Source organism: Zea mays, chromosome 6 (assembly GCF_902167145.1).
Source record: "Zea mays cultivar B73 chromosome 6, Zm-B73-REFERENCE-NAM-5.0, whole genome shotgun sequence".
NCBI lineage: Eukaryota > Viridiplantae > Streptophyta > Magnoliopsida > Poales > Poaceae > Zea > Zea mays.
Genome location: NC_050101.1, coordinates 159,219,610 through 159,235,692, shown reverse-complemented (window position 1 = coordinate 159,235,692; position 16,083 = coordinate 159,219,610). Strand labels below are relative to the sequence as shown.

The 16,083-nt window shown below is 45.6% G+C and overlaps 1 protein-coding gene across 3 annotated transcripts; it reads right to left on the bottom strand.

The window, feature by feature from the left end:
- Nucleotides 1–13,533: 13,533 nt before the first annotated feature.
- On the bottom strand, nucleotides 13,534–15,786 carry LOC100278467 (uncharacterized). 3 transcript variants are annotated; one of them, NM_001351691.1, is made up of 3 exons: nucleotides 15,338–15,528; nucleotides 14,147–14,662; nucleotides 13,534–13,901 (listed from the first exon to the last, which is right to left on the bottom strand). In NM_001351691.1, exons 2-3 carry the CDS (start codon nucleotides 14,549–14,551, stop codon nucleotides 13,755–13,757), a joined length of 552 nt encoding a protein of 183 aa, NP_001338620.1. In that variant the 5' UTR covers nucleotides 14,552–14,662; nucleotides 15,338–15,528; the 3' UTR covers nucleotides 13,534–13,754. The 3 variants fall into 3 exon arrangements, with proteins under 3 accessions (NP_001338620.1, XP_008647694.1, XP_023156026.1); XM_008649472.4 differs by having other exon boundaries at nucleotides 13,655–13,901; nucleotides 15,334–15,786; XM_023300258.2 differs by lacking the exon at nucleotides 15,338–15,528 and having other exon boundaries at nucleotides 13,655–13,901; nucleotides 14,147–15,327.
- Between the last annotated feature and the right edge of the window lie 297 nt (nucleotides 15,787–16,083).

The window sequence follows — 16,083 nt, the reverse complement described above, 5'->3', positions numbered from 1 at the left end:
TAATCGTCTATACCTAATATTAATATATATCTATATCACTATAAAATTTATCAACTTAAACTTTGCAAAACTAATCCAACCAAAGCACCTCACACACATAACATCCACTAAATCCACCAAATAAATTGCACCCAAACTTAACACACCATCATAACCAATTCAGATCGCTGGATAACCTTATCTTCTTTACTCACTAAAATCTAATGAACAATGTTATTTTGATCATCCATCATCCCTCCCCCTAACTCTGTCACCCCTGGCCTTCTACACACATGGTAAGCTTAAAAGGGTGTTAGTCTCAAGGACACCAACTTGTAGAGTGACCTCCTCTAAAAGTGTTCTCATAAGTATGGAATACTTGTAGGAGACATACACTTAGACTTTTAAGGTCAAAATACAACTTAGAAGGTAATGCCACATGAAAGTCAACATCAGTTATAAATGATATTAGGGGTAAGGCGACTATAATTTTGACTTTGACATATATAAGATAAACCAATCAAAAAGGAGCTCTGTGCCATGCTCCCGAAGAATGTAAGCCATGTAGGTTTTCTGAAGGGGTAAGAGTGAAACTAAGCAATTCTACCATATGACTAACCAAGTACATACACAACAATAATTTAAACATACACATGCAAACCTAGGCATAAAAGAAAATAGATGATAATTGAAATTCAAAGGTTTTAAATCTAGTTACCTAACATGACTAGAATAATTTGGGTCTATAGTCTTTACTAACGCACTTGGCAATTGGAAGGATCAAGATGGGCAAGAGCGGGTGTGAAATTGGGCTATTCTAAACTTTCTTGCAACAAATAAATCCTATTAGATAGCCCAGTTCACCCTTGTGCCTAATAGTGTTTTCTAAAGTTCCACAAAAGTTTTGCACACTAGGTTCCAACCCTATACTAGTATATCAATTCTAGTATATAAAGACAAGAATCAAATTGTTAAATGCTCAAAATAAAGACATGTTACAAACATAAATGGTCAAAATAAAGACATGTTACTAACACGATGATGTTTTGCCGCCAAGGTACTGGAGAGTCGACACTCCCCAATAGTCCTTGCTAGGGCACCCACACAATGAAGTCGTTCCACCTTGACCAGCGCAAGGATTAAATGCTCTCTACAGGCTGATTCTTCATCACTCTCGCATAGTGAATCACACACAATCATTTACATCTTGAGTTGGGTCACCCTAAATCTCCACCAGGTGACCACCAAACTCCCAATCATCATGAAGTCATCTAGGTAATTCTTATCACCAAGAGTAACAGACATAAACTCTCATATTACCTAACCAAGGCTAATGAGAATGGTGGATGCACAATTACTACTCTCAATGCTCTAATAAGGCCATTAATCTCGCGATCATCGAATCTCAATCACCTAACTAGTAAAAGGCTATCCCTTTCTCTCCAATAGGTGTCCTCATCTAAAGAAATGGGCAAGATATATCAAATGGATGAGATAGAGGGGTATATATAGCCCCAAGGCTAGGAACTAGTAGTTGCCTCTCTACTTAACTTTCACGGGTGCACTAGACATGTCTAATGCACACCTACCTCCTGCACCAAACATGCTTGGTGCAGCTCCAATCGCTAGTTTTAGAAATAAGCCATTACTATGTTGTTATCTGGTATTATGACTGATGCCTCAATATACACTTCTACTGAGTATATAGCTCCAATCTCTAGGTGCCTATTCAGTGTCATATACGGTGCCTCACCGGATAAGCCCAATGAGCACTCGTCATCTCACACACATTTGCAACCCTCTTTGGATTTGTTGCCTAGTGCTATAACCGGTTGAAAGGGAAATGTGCCCTTGGGCCATTTCTAAGTATTTTGGTGATTGAGTGCCAACACAAGTGCTTAAGTGTGAATTTATGCTCATGGATGAACAAAGTGCAAATCAAGAGTAAAGGTATGTTTCTAAGCCTTAGTACATTGGTTTTGTGTACTAATATACTTGTCTAAGTGTTAGAAACAGAAAGAAGAAGAAAAGAAAAGAGGTGAAAAAGACTTGGCTGTGTACAACCAAGACTCAGCTCAGTCTGGCACACCGGACTGTCCGGCGGTGCACCGGACAGTGTCCGGTGCGCCAGGCTGACTCGGCATGAAGTGGCCGCTCTCGGGAATTCGCCGACGGCGTACGACTAAAATTCACCGGACTGTCCGGTGTGCACCGGACTGTCCGGTGAGCCAACGGTCGGCCGCGCGATCTGCGCGAGACACGTGGCCGAGCCAACGGTCGGAAGGGGGCACCGGACTGTCCGGTGTGCACCGGACATGTCCGGTGCGCCAACGGCTCCCAGATCTGCAACGGTCGGCTGCGCCGTTTAAGGAAAGAAATCGGGCACCGGACTGTCCGGTGCACCCGACGACAGAAGGCAAGATTGGCCTTCCAGATTTGCTCTCAACGGCTCCTAGCTGCCTTGGGGCTATAAAAGGGACCCCTAGGCGCATGGAGGAGAACACCAAGCAACCTTAGAGCATTCTTGATCATCCACACTCAGTCTTTGCGCATTTGTTTGTCATTCTCAGTGATTCGAGCTCCGTTCTAGTGAGAACTTTGAGATAGTCTTTTGAGCTCGATTCTTGGCCGTGTGTGTGCGCATTTTGCTGTGGATTTGTGTGTGTTGCTTCCCCACCTTACTCCGTACTTCTTGGTGAAATTCAATTGTAAGGGCGAGAGACTCCAAGTTGTGGAGATTCCTCGCAAACGGGAAAAGATCAAAGTAAAGAAGAACACCGTGGTATTCAAGTTGATCATTGGATCACTTGAGAGGAGTTGAGTGCAACTCTCGTCCGTTGGGACGCCACAACGTGGAGTAGGCAAGCTTTGTACTTGGCCGAACCACGGGATAAACACCGTGCCATCTCTGTGTTTGATTTCTTGTGGTCATTGTGTTTGGACTCATCTCTAGCCACTTGGCAACTATTGTGCTAACACTTAACAAGTTTTTGTGGCTATAAGTTTAAGTTTCACAGGATCACCTATTCACCCCCCCTCTAGGTGCTCTCAATTGGTATCGGAGCCGTTCTCTTCACAAAGGGACTAACCGCCCGAAGAGATGGATCCTAAAGGGAAGGGAATCGTGATCAACGACAAGGAAAAGGAGTCCTTCGTCAACGAGCCAAGGGATGACAAGTCCAATGACTCGGGCTCGGGCCACAGACGCAAAGATGGGAAAAAGAAGAAGACAAGACGCATCAAGGAGATCGTCTACTACGACAGCGATGAGTCTACTTCCTCCCAAAAAGACGACGACCACAACGAATACGAGAAAAAGAAACCGGTCAATTCGAACTTCTCTTTTGATTACTCTCGTATTCCTCAAAGTACTAATGCTCATTTGTTATCTATTCCACTTGGTAAACCTCCTCATTTTGATGGAGAGGACTACGGATTTTGGAGTCACAAAATGCGTAGTCACTTGTTCTCTCTCCATCCTAGCATATGGGAGATTGTAGAAAGTGGAATGCACTTTGATAGTTCGGATAGTCCCATGTTTATTAATGAACAGATTCATAAAAATGCACAAGCTACTACTGTGTTGCTAGCCTCTTTGTGCAGGGACGAGTACCATAAGGTGAGCGGCTTGGACAATGCCAAGCAGATCTGGGACACCCTCAAGATCTCTCATGAGGGGAATGATGTCACCTTGCTCACCAAGATGGAGTTGGTAGAGGGCGAGCTTGGACGGTTCGCAATGATAAGGGGCGAGGAGCCAACTCAAACATACAACCGGCTCAAGACTCTTATCAACAAAATAAGGAGCTACGGAAGCACGCGATGGATGGATCACGACGTCGTCCGCCTAATGCTAAGGTCCTTTACCATTCTTGATCCTCATTTGGTGAACAATATTCGTGAAAATCCTAGGTACACCAAGATGTCGCCCGAAGAAGTTCTGGGGAAGTTCGTAAGCGGGCGAATGATGATCAAGGAGGCAAGATATGTGGACGACGCGTTGAACGGTCCTATTCATGAGCCTCAACCCATTGCTCTCAAGGCAACGAGGAGCAAGGAGACGCTACCGAGCAAGGTGGCACAAATTGAGGCGGCCGGGCTAAATAATGAGGAGATGGCCCTCATAATTAAGCGCTTCAAGACGGCGCTTAAAGGTCGCAAGGGACAGCCAAGCAAGACCAAGACAAAGGAGAAGCGCTCGTGCTTCAAATGTGGTAAGATTGGTCATTTCATTGCTAACTGTCCCGATAATGAAAGTGACCAGGAAAAAGGGGACAAAAGGGAGAAGAAGAAGCATTACAAGAAGGCCAAGGGCGAAGCACATATCGGAAAGGAGTAGGATTCGGATTGCTCCTCCTCCGACTCCGACAATGAAGGACTCGCCGCCACCGCCTTCAACAAGTCATCTCTCTTCCCCAACGAGCATCACACTTGCCTCATGGCAAGGGAAAAGAAAGTAAGCACTCATGATACTAGTACTTATGCTTCTTCAAGTGAGGATGAGTCTAGTGATGATGAGATAGATTACTCATGCTTATTCAAGGGATTGGATAGATCCAAAATTAATAAAATTAATGAGTTGATTGATGCTTTAAATGACAAGAATAGATTACTAGAAAAACAAGAAGATCTTTTATATGAGGAGCATGATAAATTTGTTAGTGCACAAAATTCTCTTGCCCTAGAAATTAAAAGGAATGAAATGCTCTCTGGTGAATTATCTACTTGTCATAAAACCATTTCTACTTTAGAAGGTTCAACAATGATTTAAATGCTAAATTAGAAGTAGCAAATAAATCTAATTCTTGTGTAGAACATGTTGTAATTTGTACTAGGTGTAAAGATTTTGACATTGATGCTTGTAGTGAACACCTAGTTTCAATTTCCAAGCTTAATGATGAATTGGCTAGTCTTAATGCTCAACTTAAGACTAGCAAGAATGATTTCGATAAGCTAAAATTTGCAAGGGATGCCTACACGATTGGTAGACACCCCTCAATTAAGGATGGACTTGGCTTCAAGAGGGAAGCCAAGAACTTAACAAGCCATAAGGCTCCCGTCTCCGCCAAGGAGAAAGGGAAGGCCCCTATGGCAAGTAGTACTAAAAGGAACCATGCTTTTATGTATCATGATAGGAGACAAACTAGAAATGCTTATAGGAATTGTAATGCTTATGATGATTTTGACTCTCATGCCATGTTTGCTTCTAGTTCTTCCTATATGCATGGTAGAAATATGTCTAGGAGAAATGCTATTCATCATGTGCCTAGAAAGAATATTATTCATGCTCCTAGGAAAGTAGTGAATGAACCTTCTACAATTTATTGTGCTTTAAATGCTTCCTTTGCTATTTGTAGAAAGGATAGGAAAATAGTTGCTAGGAAGTTAGGGGCAAAATGCAAGGGAGACAAAACTTGCATTTGGGTCCCTAAGGATATTTGCACTAACCTTGTAGGACCCAACATGAGTTGGGTACCTAAGACCCAAGCCTAAATTTGCCTTGCAGGTTTATGCATCCGGGGGTTCAAGCTGGATTATCGACAGCGGATGCACAAACCATATGACGGGGGAGAAGAAGATGTTCACCTCCTACGTCAAGAATAAGGATTCCCAAGATTCAATCATATTCGGTGATGGGAATCAAGGCAAGGTAAAAGGGTTAGGTAAAATTGCAATTTCTAATGAGCACTCTATCTCTAATGTGTTTTTAGTAGAGTCTCTTGGATATAATTTGCTATCGGTTAGTCAATTATGCAATATGGGATATAATTGTCTTTTTACAAATGTAGATGTGTCTGTCTATAGAAGAAGTGATGGTTCACTAGCCTTTAAGGGTGTATTAGACGGCAAGCTTTACTTAGTTGATTTTGCAAAAGAAGATGCCGGTCTAGATGCATGCTTAATAGCTAAGACTAGCATGGGCTGGCTGTGGCATCGCCGCTTAGCACATGTGGGGATGAAGAACCTTCACAAGCTTCTAAAGGGAGAACACGTGATAGGTTTGACTAACGTGCAATTCGAAAAAGATAGACCTTGTGCAGCTTGTCAAGCAGGCAAACAGGTGGGAGGAGCACATCACAGCAAGAATGTGATGACCACATCAAGACCCCTGGAGCTGCTACATATGGACCTCTTCGGACCCGTCGCCTATCTAAGTATAGGGGGAGGTAAGTATGGTTTAGTTATTGTTGATGACTTTTCCCGCTTCACTTGGGTGTTCTTTTTGCAGGATAAGTCTGAAACCCAAGGGACCCTCAAGCGCTTCCTCAGGAGAGCTCAAAGTGAAGAAGATAAGGAGCGACAAAGGGTCCGAGTTCAAGAACCTTCAAGTGGAGGAGTTCCTTGAGGAGGAAGGGACCAAGCACGAGTTCTCCGCTCCCTACACACCACAACAAAATGGTGTGGTAGAGAGGAAGAACAGGACGCTAATCGATATGGCGAGGACGATGCTTGGAGAATTCAAGACCCCCGAGCGTTTTTGGTCGGAAGCCGTGAACACGGCTTGCCACACCATCAACAGGGTCTACCTTCATCGCCTCCTCAAAAAGACTCCGTATGAGCTACTAACCGGTAACAAACCCAATGTATCGTACTTTCGTGTATTTGGGAGTAAATGCTACATTCTAGTGAAGAAGGGTAGAAATTCTAAATTTGCTCCCAAAGCTGTAGAAGGGTTTTTGTTAGGTTATGACTCAAATACAAAGGCATATAGAGTCTTCAACAAATCATCGGGTTTGGTTGAAGTCTCTAGCGACGTTGTATTTGATGAGACTAATGGCTCTCCAAGAGAGCAAGTTGTTGATTGTGATGATGTAGATGAAGAAGATGTTCCGACGGCCGCTATACGAACCATGGCGATTGGAGAAGTGCGGCCACAGGAACAAGATGAACGAGATCAACCTTCTTCCTCAACAACGGTGCATCCCCCAACTCAAGACGATGAACAGGTTCATCAAAAGGAGGCGTGTGATCAAGGGGGAGCACAAGATGATCACGTGATGGAGGAAGAAGCGCAACCGGCACCTCCAACCCAAGTTCGCGCGGTGATTCAAAGGGATCATCCCGTCGACCAAATTCTGGGTGACATTAGCAAGGGAGTAACTACTCGGTCTCAATTAGTTAATTTTTGTGAACATTACTCCTTTGTCTCTTCTATTGAGCCTTTCAGGGTAGAAGAGGCCTTGCTAGATCCGGACTGGGTGTTGGCCATGCAAGAGGAGCTCAACAACTTCAAGAGGAATGAAGTTTGGACGCTGGTGCCTCGTCCTAAGCAAAATGTTGTGGGAACCAAGTGGGTGTTCCGCAACAAACAAGACGAGCACGGAGTGGTGACAAGGAACAAGGCTCGACTTGTGGCAAAAGGTTATGCCCAAGTCGCAGGTTTGGACTTTGAGGAGACTTTTGCTCCTGTGGCTAGGCTAGAGTCCATTCGTATTTTGCTAGCATATGCCGCTCACCATTCTTTCAGGTTGTTCCAAATGGATGTGAAGAGCGCTTTCCTCAACGGGCCAATCAAGGAGGAGGTGTACGTGGAGCAACCCCCTGGCTTCGAGGATGAACGGTACCCCGACCATGTGTGTAAGCTCTCTAAGGCGCTCTATGGACTTAAGCAAGCCCCAAGAGCATGGTATGAATGCCTTAGAGATTTCTTAATTGCTAATGCTTTCAATGTTGGGAAAGCCGATCCAACTCTTTTCACTAAGACTTGTGACGGTGATCTTTTTGTGTGCCAAATCTATGTCGATGACATAATATTTGGTTCTACTAATAAAAAGTCTTGTGAAGAGTTTAGCAGGGTGATGACGCAGAAATTCGAGATGTCAATGATGGGCGAGTTGAACTACTTCCTTGGGTTCCAAGTGAAGCAACTCAAGGATGGCACCTTCATCTCCCAAACGAAGTACACGCAAGATCTGCTAAAGCGGTTTGGGATGAAGGACGCCAAGCCCGCAAAGACTCCGATGGGGACCGACGGACACACCGACCTCAACAAAGGAGGTAAGTCCGTTGATCAAAAAGCATACCGGTCAATGATAGGGTCTTTACTTTATTTATGTGCTAGTAGACCGGATATTATGCTTAGCGTATGCATGTGTGCTAGATTTCAATCCGATCCTAAGGAGTGTCACTTAGTGGCAGTGAAGCGAATCCTTAGATATTTAGTTGCTACGCCTTGCTTCGGGCTCTGGTATCCAAAGGGGTCTACCTTTGACTTGATTGGATATTCAGATTCCGACTATGCTGGATGTAAGGTCGATAGGAAGAGTACATCGGGGACGTGCCAATTCTTAGGAAGGTCCCTGGTGTCATGGAACTCTAAGAAACAAACCTCCGTTGCCCTATCCACCGCTGAGGCCGAGTATGTTGCCGCAGGACAGTGTTGCGCGCAACTACTTTGGATGAGGCAAACCCTCAGGGACTTTGGCTACAATCTGAGCAAAGTCCCACTCCTATGTGATAATGAGAGTGCTATCCGCATGGCGGAAAATCCTGTTGAGCACAGCCGCACAAAGCACATAGACATCCGGCATCACTTTTTGAGAGACCACCAGCAAAAGGGGGATATCGAAGTGTTTCATGTTAGCACCGAGAACCAGCTAGCCGATATCTTTACCAAACCTCTAGATGAGAAGACCTTTTGCAGGCTGCATAGTGAGCTAAATGTCTTAGATTCGCGGAACTTGGATTGAATTGTAGCATACATATGTTTATGCCTTTGATCATGTTTATTCTGCATTTTGTTGTTTATTGTGGTGCTCAAGTTGTACAAACATTCCCTGGACCTCACAAGTCCTTGTGTAAGTAATGCACATATTTAGGGGGAGTTGTGTTACAACTTGACCCTTTGAGACTAACCATATGCTTGAGTTTGCTTGATTTAGTCTCGAAGGAGAATTGAAAGGGAAAAGGTGGACTTGGACCATGAAAGACTTCCACTGCACTCTGATGAGAGGGTAACTTATTCCAAGTTCATCTCATGAACTCTTATTGCCATTTGCTCTTAATTGAAGATTTTGGTGAGGCAATGGGGTTAAAGGGCCAAGATTGATCCCGTTTTGGTGCTTGATGCCAAAGGGGGAGAAAATAAAGGCCAAAGTGAAAAATGGATCAGCTACCACTTGAGAGATTTGAAAATAGTAGAGTAGAGCTTTTGGTTTGTCAAAACTCTTTTATTGTCTCTTTTGTCAAAAGTTGGTTTCTTGTGGGGAGAAGTGTTGATTATGGGAAAAAGGGGGAGTTTTTGAAATCCTTGATCAATCTCTTTTGGAATGACTCTCTTTATGCTTCAACATGTGTGTTTGACTTAGAGATAGAGATTTGAGTTTGATTTGCAAAAACAAACCAAGTGGTGGCAAAGGATGATCCATATATGCCAAAAATTGAATCAAAATAAATTTGAGTTTTATTTGAAGTGATATTGCACTTGTTCTAGTTGCTTTATGTTGTGTTGGCATAAATCACCAAAAAGGGGGAGATTGAAAGGGAAATGTGCCCTTGGGCCATTTCTAAGTATTTTGGTGATTGAGTGCCAACACAAGTGCTTAAGTGTGAATTTATGCTCATGGATGAACAAAGTGCAAATCAAGAGTAAAGGTATGTTTCTAAGCCTTAGTACATTGGTTTTGTGTACTAATATACTTGTCTAAGTGTTAGAAACAGAAAGAAGAAGAAAAGAAAAGAGGTGAAAAAGACTTGGCTGTGTACAGCCAAGACTCAGCTTAGTCTGGCACACCGGACTGTCCGGTGGTGCACCGGACAGTGTCCGGTGCGCCAGGCTGACTCGGCGTGAAGTGGCCGCTCTCGGGAATTCGCCGACGGCGTACGGCTAAAATTCACCGGACTGTCCGGTGAGCCAACGGTCGGCCGCACGATCTGCGCGAGACACGTGGCCGAGCCAACGGTCGGAAGGGGGCACCGGACTGTCCGGTGTGCACCGGACATGTCCGGTGCGCCAACGGCTCCCAGATCTGCAACAGTCGGCTGCGCCGTTTAAGGAAAGAAATCGGGCACCGGACAGTGTCCGGTGTGCACCGGACTGTCCGGTGCACCCGACGACAGAAGGCAAGATTGGCCTTCCAGATTTGCTCTCAACGGCTCCTAGCTGCCTTGGGGCTATAAAAGGGACCCCTAGGCGCATGGAGGAGAACACCAAGCAACCTTAGAGCATTCTTGATCATCCACACTCAGTCTTTGCGCATTTGTTTGTCATTCTCAGTGATTCGAGCTCCGTTCTAGTGAGAACTTTGAGATAGTCTTTTGAGCTCGATTCTTGGCCGTGTGTGTGCGCATTTTGCTATGGATTTGTGTGTGTTGCTTCCCCACCTTACTCCGTACTTCTTGGTGAAATTCAATTGTAAGGGCGAGAGACTCCAAGTTGTGGAGATTCCTCGCAAACGGGAAAAGATCAAAGTAAAGAAGAACACCGTGGTATTCAAGTTGATCATTGGATCACTTGAGAGGAGTTGAGTGCAACTCTCGTCCGTTGGGACGCCACAACATGGAGTAGGCAAGCTTTGTACTTGGCCGAACCACGGGATAAACACCGTGCCATCTCTGTGTTTGATTTCTTGTGGTTATTGTGTTTGGACTCATCTCTAGCCACTTGGCAACTATTGTGCTAACACTTAACAAGTTTTTGTGGCTATAAGTTTAAGTTTCACAGGATCACCTATTCACCCCCCCTCTAGGTGCTCTCACCGGTGCCTCACCAGATACATCTAGTGAGTGTACAACATCTCACAATCATCTGCAACACTCTCTAGGTGCCATATCTAGTGCACCATACATGGTGCCCTAAACTAGGCAACCTATTTTCTAGTGCCATATATTCTGTGTACATCAAACACATCCAATGCAACTACTCCACCACCAACTTGCTTGTTTAAAACACTTTTTGAGTTGGGTTTTATCTCAATCTTCTCTTGGGCTTCCATAAGGCAACCTAGTAATAGATTTCCCAAGTATGCATCACCACTCACCAATAGACTTATTACCTAGGTCAACTTATGCATCTATGCCCCTTCATAGTATGGCTAAAGGAGAAATTAAAGGTCATATCACCAATCTAGGTGTCCATCAACTCCATTGACACTTAGAACTAGTTGATCCTTAACTTTATTGCTTATCCTTTGAAAACTGATAGTTGAATACCAAATAGGGGCATGAAAACCATGTATGCCTGATCAATCTCCATTACTATGAATTAACTCAATTTATCTTTATAGAACACATATTAGTCATAATAATATAGTGTTATCATTAATCACTGAAACCCAACTAGTGGCCTAGAGTCTTTCAATCTTCACATCTTCGGTGATTGATGACAATACGACTTTGAGTTTGTGAAATAAAGATTTGAGTTTCCAAAGTAATTGGTTTAAATGAACTTGTGGAGTTAATAACAAAGATATTATTGCAAGCTCATACACATCAAGTCCACAACATCTACTTTAGAAGTGAAAGTCAAGCATGAGTACATGATTAAATAAGCTTTTTTCATGAAATTTAAATGGAAGAGCATAAATAAATAAAAGTTACATAATTTGAATACAAAGAGAGTCACACATGTCACAACATATCATATACATGAAAACATAAAGTATTATACAATGCATAAAGAAAATGTACATGCAAAACATGAGAGTATCACACAAATATAGCAAAAATCCTCCCCTATCTCACATATTCTCTCCTCCTCACCCTTTGCCATCAAGCACCAAAAACTCTAAAATCTAAGGGTCATATGGAGGGGTCAATGCAGTTGTGTTAAGCACTGAGGTGTGTGCAGAAAGCTCAAACTACGTGAGTAGAGCATTTTTGTATGTATTAGAAGAAGCCTCGATTTGCCCCACATGTACTAACATTGTGGCTACTGTCTCATGCTCTGGTTGACTAGATTGAGGAGCTATGACCAACTGCAGGGGCTTAGATGATGGCACTGAGGATGGTACAATCTCACCCTTTCCTATTAGAGGAGCAGCAAAAAATGGAGGTACATGAGCTATCAGAAGCACAACTAAGAGATAGCTTTTGTCGCCTGACTATGAGTGACCAAGATTGTATGAGTTAGTGGTGCAAAAGCTACACAATTATGACTAATAGTCTCAAAAGTGCCGAAGAAGGGATAGTCTAATTTAGGGGTAGATAACCCCTTGGTATCCATGAACTAGATTCATCTTATGGGCCACCGAAGTACCCTGACAGGTCAGATGGATGGGCCTGGTGGGCTGATAAGTTGACCCAAGCGGGAGGATTGTAAGCGCAATCAACCTCTTTGACGGTTTTGGTGATTAAATGACAAAAAAAATAAAGTATTTAATAAGTTTGCTCCTAGCATGTACTCAATTATTGAAAAATCAAAAGAAGTATATGAGATATTTTTAAACAAAAATAAATTATAAGATGAAGAGCATTTGTGAAACACTTCATATATCGCATCATGTTTCGTGTGGTTCCAAGCAAAGACAATTCAAATTTTATATTCTCATGAGTCGTAGGAACCGTCATACAATTGAAAGGGATAAAAAAGCAACGTAGTCTGCATTGGCTCAAAATTCTTCCTTTTAGAAGCTTTTTTGAAAAAGACTAGAATTAAAAATAAAAATACAAAGTTCAACATTTCTGGGTTCTTTGGTTTGAGGACCTCTAGCCAACCTCAGGAGTGGTTCAACCGGCTTGGACCAGAGAATTTCTCTGAAAAAATATGGTTGAACGAGCCTCTAGGGGCGGTTCAACTAGCTTCTATCCAAGAACCTCTCTGAATTTATGCGGTTGAACCGGCCCCTAGGGTACGTGTTAGTCGGAGTTGGTTCCGTGGATATAGGCGTAGCAATCTAATATGTTCGACCTCATGTAACCCTAGCCTCGTCACGTATATAAGGCGAGTTAGGGGCCCTTCAGAACGATAGGATCCTCGGATAGGCTGGCTAGATCATAGTTTCCTCACATTATGTAATTCTGAACTCAAGAACAATTCCACCATAGCAACAAACATGACGTGGGGTATTATGTATTTCTACGTCCCGAACCTGTATAAATCGTTGTGTCTCGTTGTGTTTAGGCATGAACCATCGAGCTAATCGTCGATCTCACCAACCACAACATCACCTCGTGGATACCATGTTGAGTATTGCCGGTACTAAACACCAACATCTACGACTCTACATCAAGTCCTGAGGTTGCACCCTATCTCGATGAAGAGAAGACGAGACTTTATGGTTGACTAATGACACGTACCGGTAAAGACTCTGACCCTAAAGTCCCTCAAAATATATAGCAAGAGCCACTATAGTATGAATGGTCGTAGGATGGTCGTTTGACTTTAATCCGTATCGGGTTTTAATGTTTCTTTGTCTCTATAGATTTGTTTGCAGACAGCTGACTTTAATTTGGTTACTGATGAAGACCAGCGGGAGCCGTGTCATACGCGCTCCTCCGCGCGACACTGGTGGATAGATTCTTTTTTCCCTGGTGCGCTTTCGTTCGCAGCGGTAGCTTCAAAAGCGCAGATGACTCGAACCAACTGATGGGCCGCCTTCATGATGGGCCAAACTTACCCAACGACATTTCCCAGCCTAATTAGCAAGTTGCTGAAACTACGTACCGGCCGTACGCATGTGAAGATCTATCCTACCATCGCTATATCTACCATACCGAAACAGTGTTCCACATCACATGTGACAACAGCCATATGATATATCAGCCTCGAATAAGCCAGGGCGCTGCCATTTACAATAACCTCTGTACAGAAAGAACGATGTGGTGGGGGGAAAAAATCACGGTGGCACAAACGAGCGGCGACGGTCGTGGGAAGGCCAGAGCACGCCTTCCCTGTGGCACGGCGCGAGCGGCGCCGGCTGCGCCAGGAACGTCGGGTACCGCTGCCCCGGCATCAGCACCGTCAAGTCCACCACGGCCTCCACCTGCAGACGGCAAACCCAAGGGAATCAGGGAACCGACGAGCCCTGCCAGGGGCAGCCTGGCCTTCAGGTTTCGGCTTCGCACGCCACATTGCCTCTCGCTAGTGCTACAGTGTGTGCGACATGGATGGATATATGCTGCCGCAGCTGCAGAGATGAGCGGGGCGGGGGTATGTCGCAATGCAGGGCGAGCACGAGGACAGAACAGTGGCATTGCGGTAATGAGACGTCAACAGACACAGTAGTACCTTTGGCAGGTGACAGAGCTTGTCCGGCGCCGCGTCGTCGCGCTCGCGCAGTCGAGCCGGGGGTGATCCCCCCATGCGGTGGCGGTGGCCGCGGCCTTCGCCATCGTCGTCGGCGGCGTCTTCATGGGAGCCCGATGCGCCGCGGGAGGAGGAGGAAGCCAGGCCGGGCTTGATGAGGTGCTCGAAGATGGCCATGAGGAGGAACATGGAGACGAGGACCGCCGTGGCCGCGAAGCCGAAGGAGATGGCGCTGGCGTTGGTGCCGGCGCCGGCGCCGGCGCCCCTCATGGCCGCCGTGGCGTCGTCCCTCGCGACGTCGGCGGCGGCAGGCTCGGACGCGGTGGCGCCAGAGCCCGCCATCCCCACCCACGGCCTGGTGGACGTCTGCCCCGCGAACCTGCTCATGTATACTACTACTACCTGCCTAGCTGTTGGCTGTTGCTGGTTGCTGTGCTGCCTGCGACGGCGCGCGGTTGATCAGCGACAGCGAGCACCTCCGGGTCCTGGGCTCCTGGCCTGGTAGAAGAAATGCAGGCATCAGAGGGCAGTTGAGTTGAGAGGACTCGAGGCCGTCCTGTCTCTCGTGCCCGCGCGAGACCATGTGACGCTTGCGAAGACATATCACACGTTCTAGTACATGTGAACACTGAAGAGGTAAAAAAAAAACGAAAGGGGAAGGGAAATGCGGCATCGTTTGTTGCGCCTCCCGAGAGTTGAGTTGTTGTTTCTTGGTAGGCATGAGTGGGTAGGGATAGGCATTTTTTTGCTGTGGGACTCCAAAGTCCAAACCAGAACGAGAAACAGTGATGCCTTTGCCGCAATGCGTCACTCACGCCGTGGCTCTTCCAAGCGCCGCGCGCTCGCTTGATCTCAGGCTCTCAGCGGCGCAAGTTTCAGAAATGTATCCAAAACTGGATAGAGAGAGAGAGAGAGAGAGAGAGAGAGAGAGAGAGAGAGAGAGAGAGAGAGAGATTCACAACGAACACCCACTACTACTATGTACTATCCTCCCATGACTGGGTGTAAAGCTGAAAAGCATGCTGAAAAAAAAGGAAACGGCAGAGAATAGTGGTAGCAAGCAGATAAACAGAGAGATAGCCTGAAATCTGAAGTACACACAGCACTCTCATTCTTCAACCTGGAAAAAACCGGCAAAAGGAGGAGGTGAGGACTGAGGAGGAACTCACCGACCTTTAGCAAGCGCTAGTAGTACTTGCTGCTGCCAGTTTGCCGTTGCCTCATCATCGCCCTGCAGTGCAGAGAGGCTGAGCAAGCAATGGCTTTGGCCTTGGGCTTGGTTGTCCACTACTCTACCTAAATGGAAGATCTGCCATGCACGCCCGGCCCGTGGTGAAGGTCTGGCACTGGCATTGTGCGGCGGCCATGAGGGCTGACTGCAGCGCGCAGAAGGGAAAGGCGGACGAACAGAAAGGGCGCGCGCAGGGGCCATGGGTGAGCTGCCAACCTTGCACAGGAAACACGTGAGTCGTTCACCCATCCCAACCCGGCCAGCAGCTGATGGGATGGCAGTGGCCACTACTGGCGACTGGCGAAGGCGGGAAAACAGGACGGTTACACTGATTAACCGTGTTGTTGGATGGGGATCTATTCTTCATGCACGTAGTTTGTTTGTAGCCTGCGGGGGAGGGAGGGAGGGGGTAATGATTCCAGAGGGTGGAAGGAAAAAAGGCAAAGAAGAAGAGCCAAGCCAAACCAAAGGGAAAGGGAGGAAAGCTAGAGGCATGCATCAAAAGGAGTGAAGTCTGGCCTTGTCCAGGATCCGATCAGATTTTGAGAGTCAGTGTCTGAAAGAAACTACATATGCTGCATGCAGGTCAGGTCATTCTCATTCAGGTACCCGCCGCTGTAAAATTATTAAAATTGGCCCTCTCTCGATCTCTCGAATCGTCTCCCCCTCCCTCCCAATTCCCACCCCT

Bases quoted from the DNA above. Each gene is read 5' to 3' on its own strand.
- LOC100278467 (XM_008649472.4), bottom strand. From the start codon at position 14,551: ATGAGCAGGTTCGCGGGGCAGACGTCCACCAGGCCGTGGGTGGGGATG. The intron at 13,902-14,146 runs GTACTACTGTGT...TGCCGTCTGCAG, and splicing joins AGCTCTGTCACCTGCCAAAG to GTGGAGGCCGTGGTGGACTT.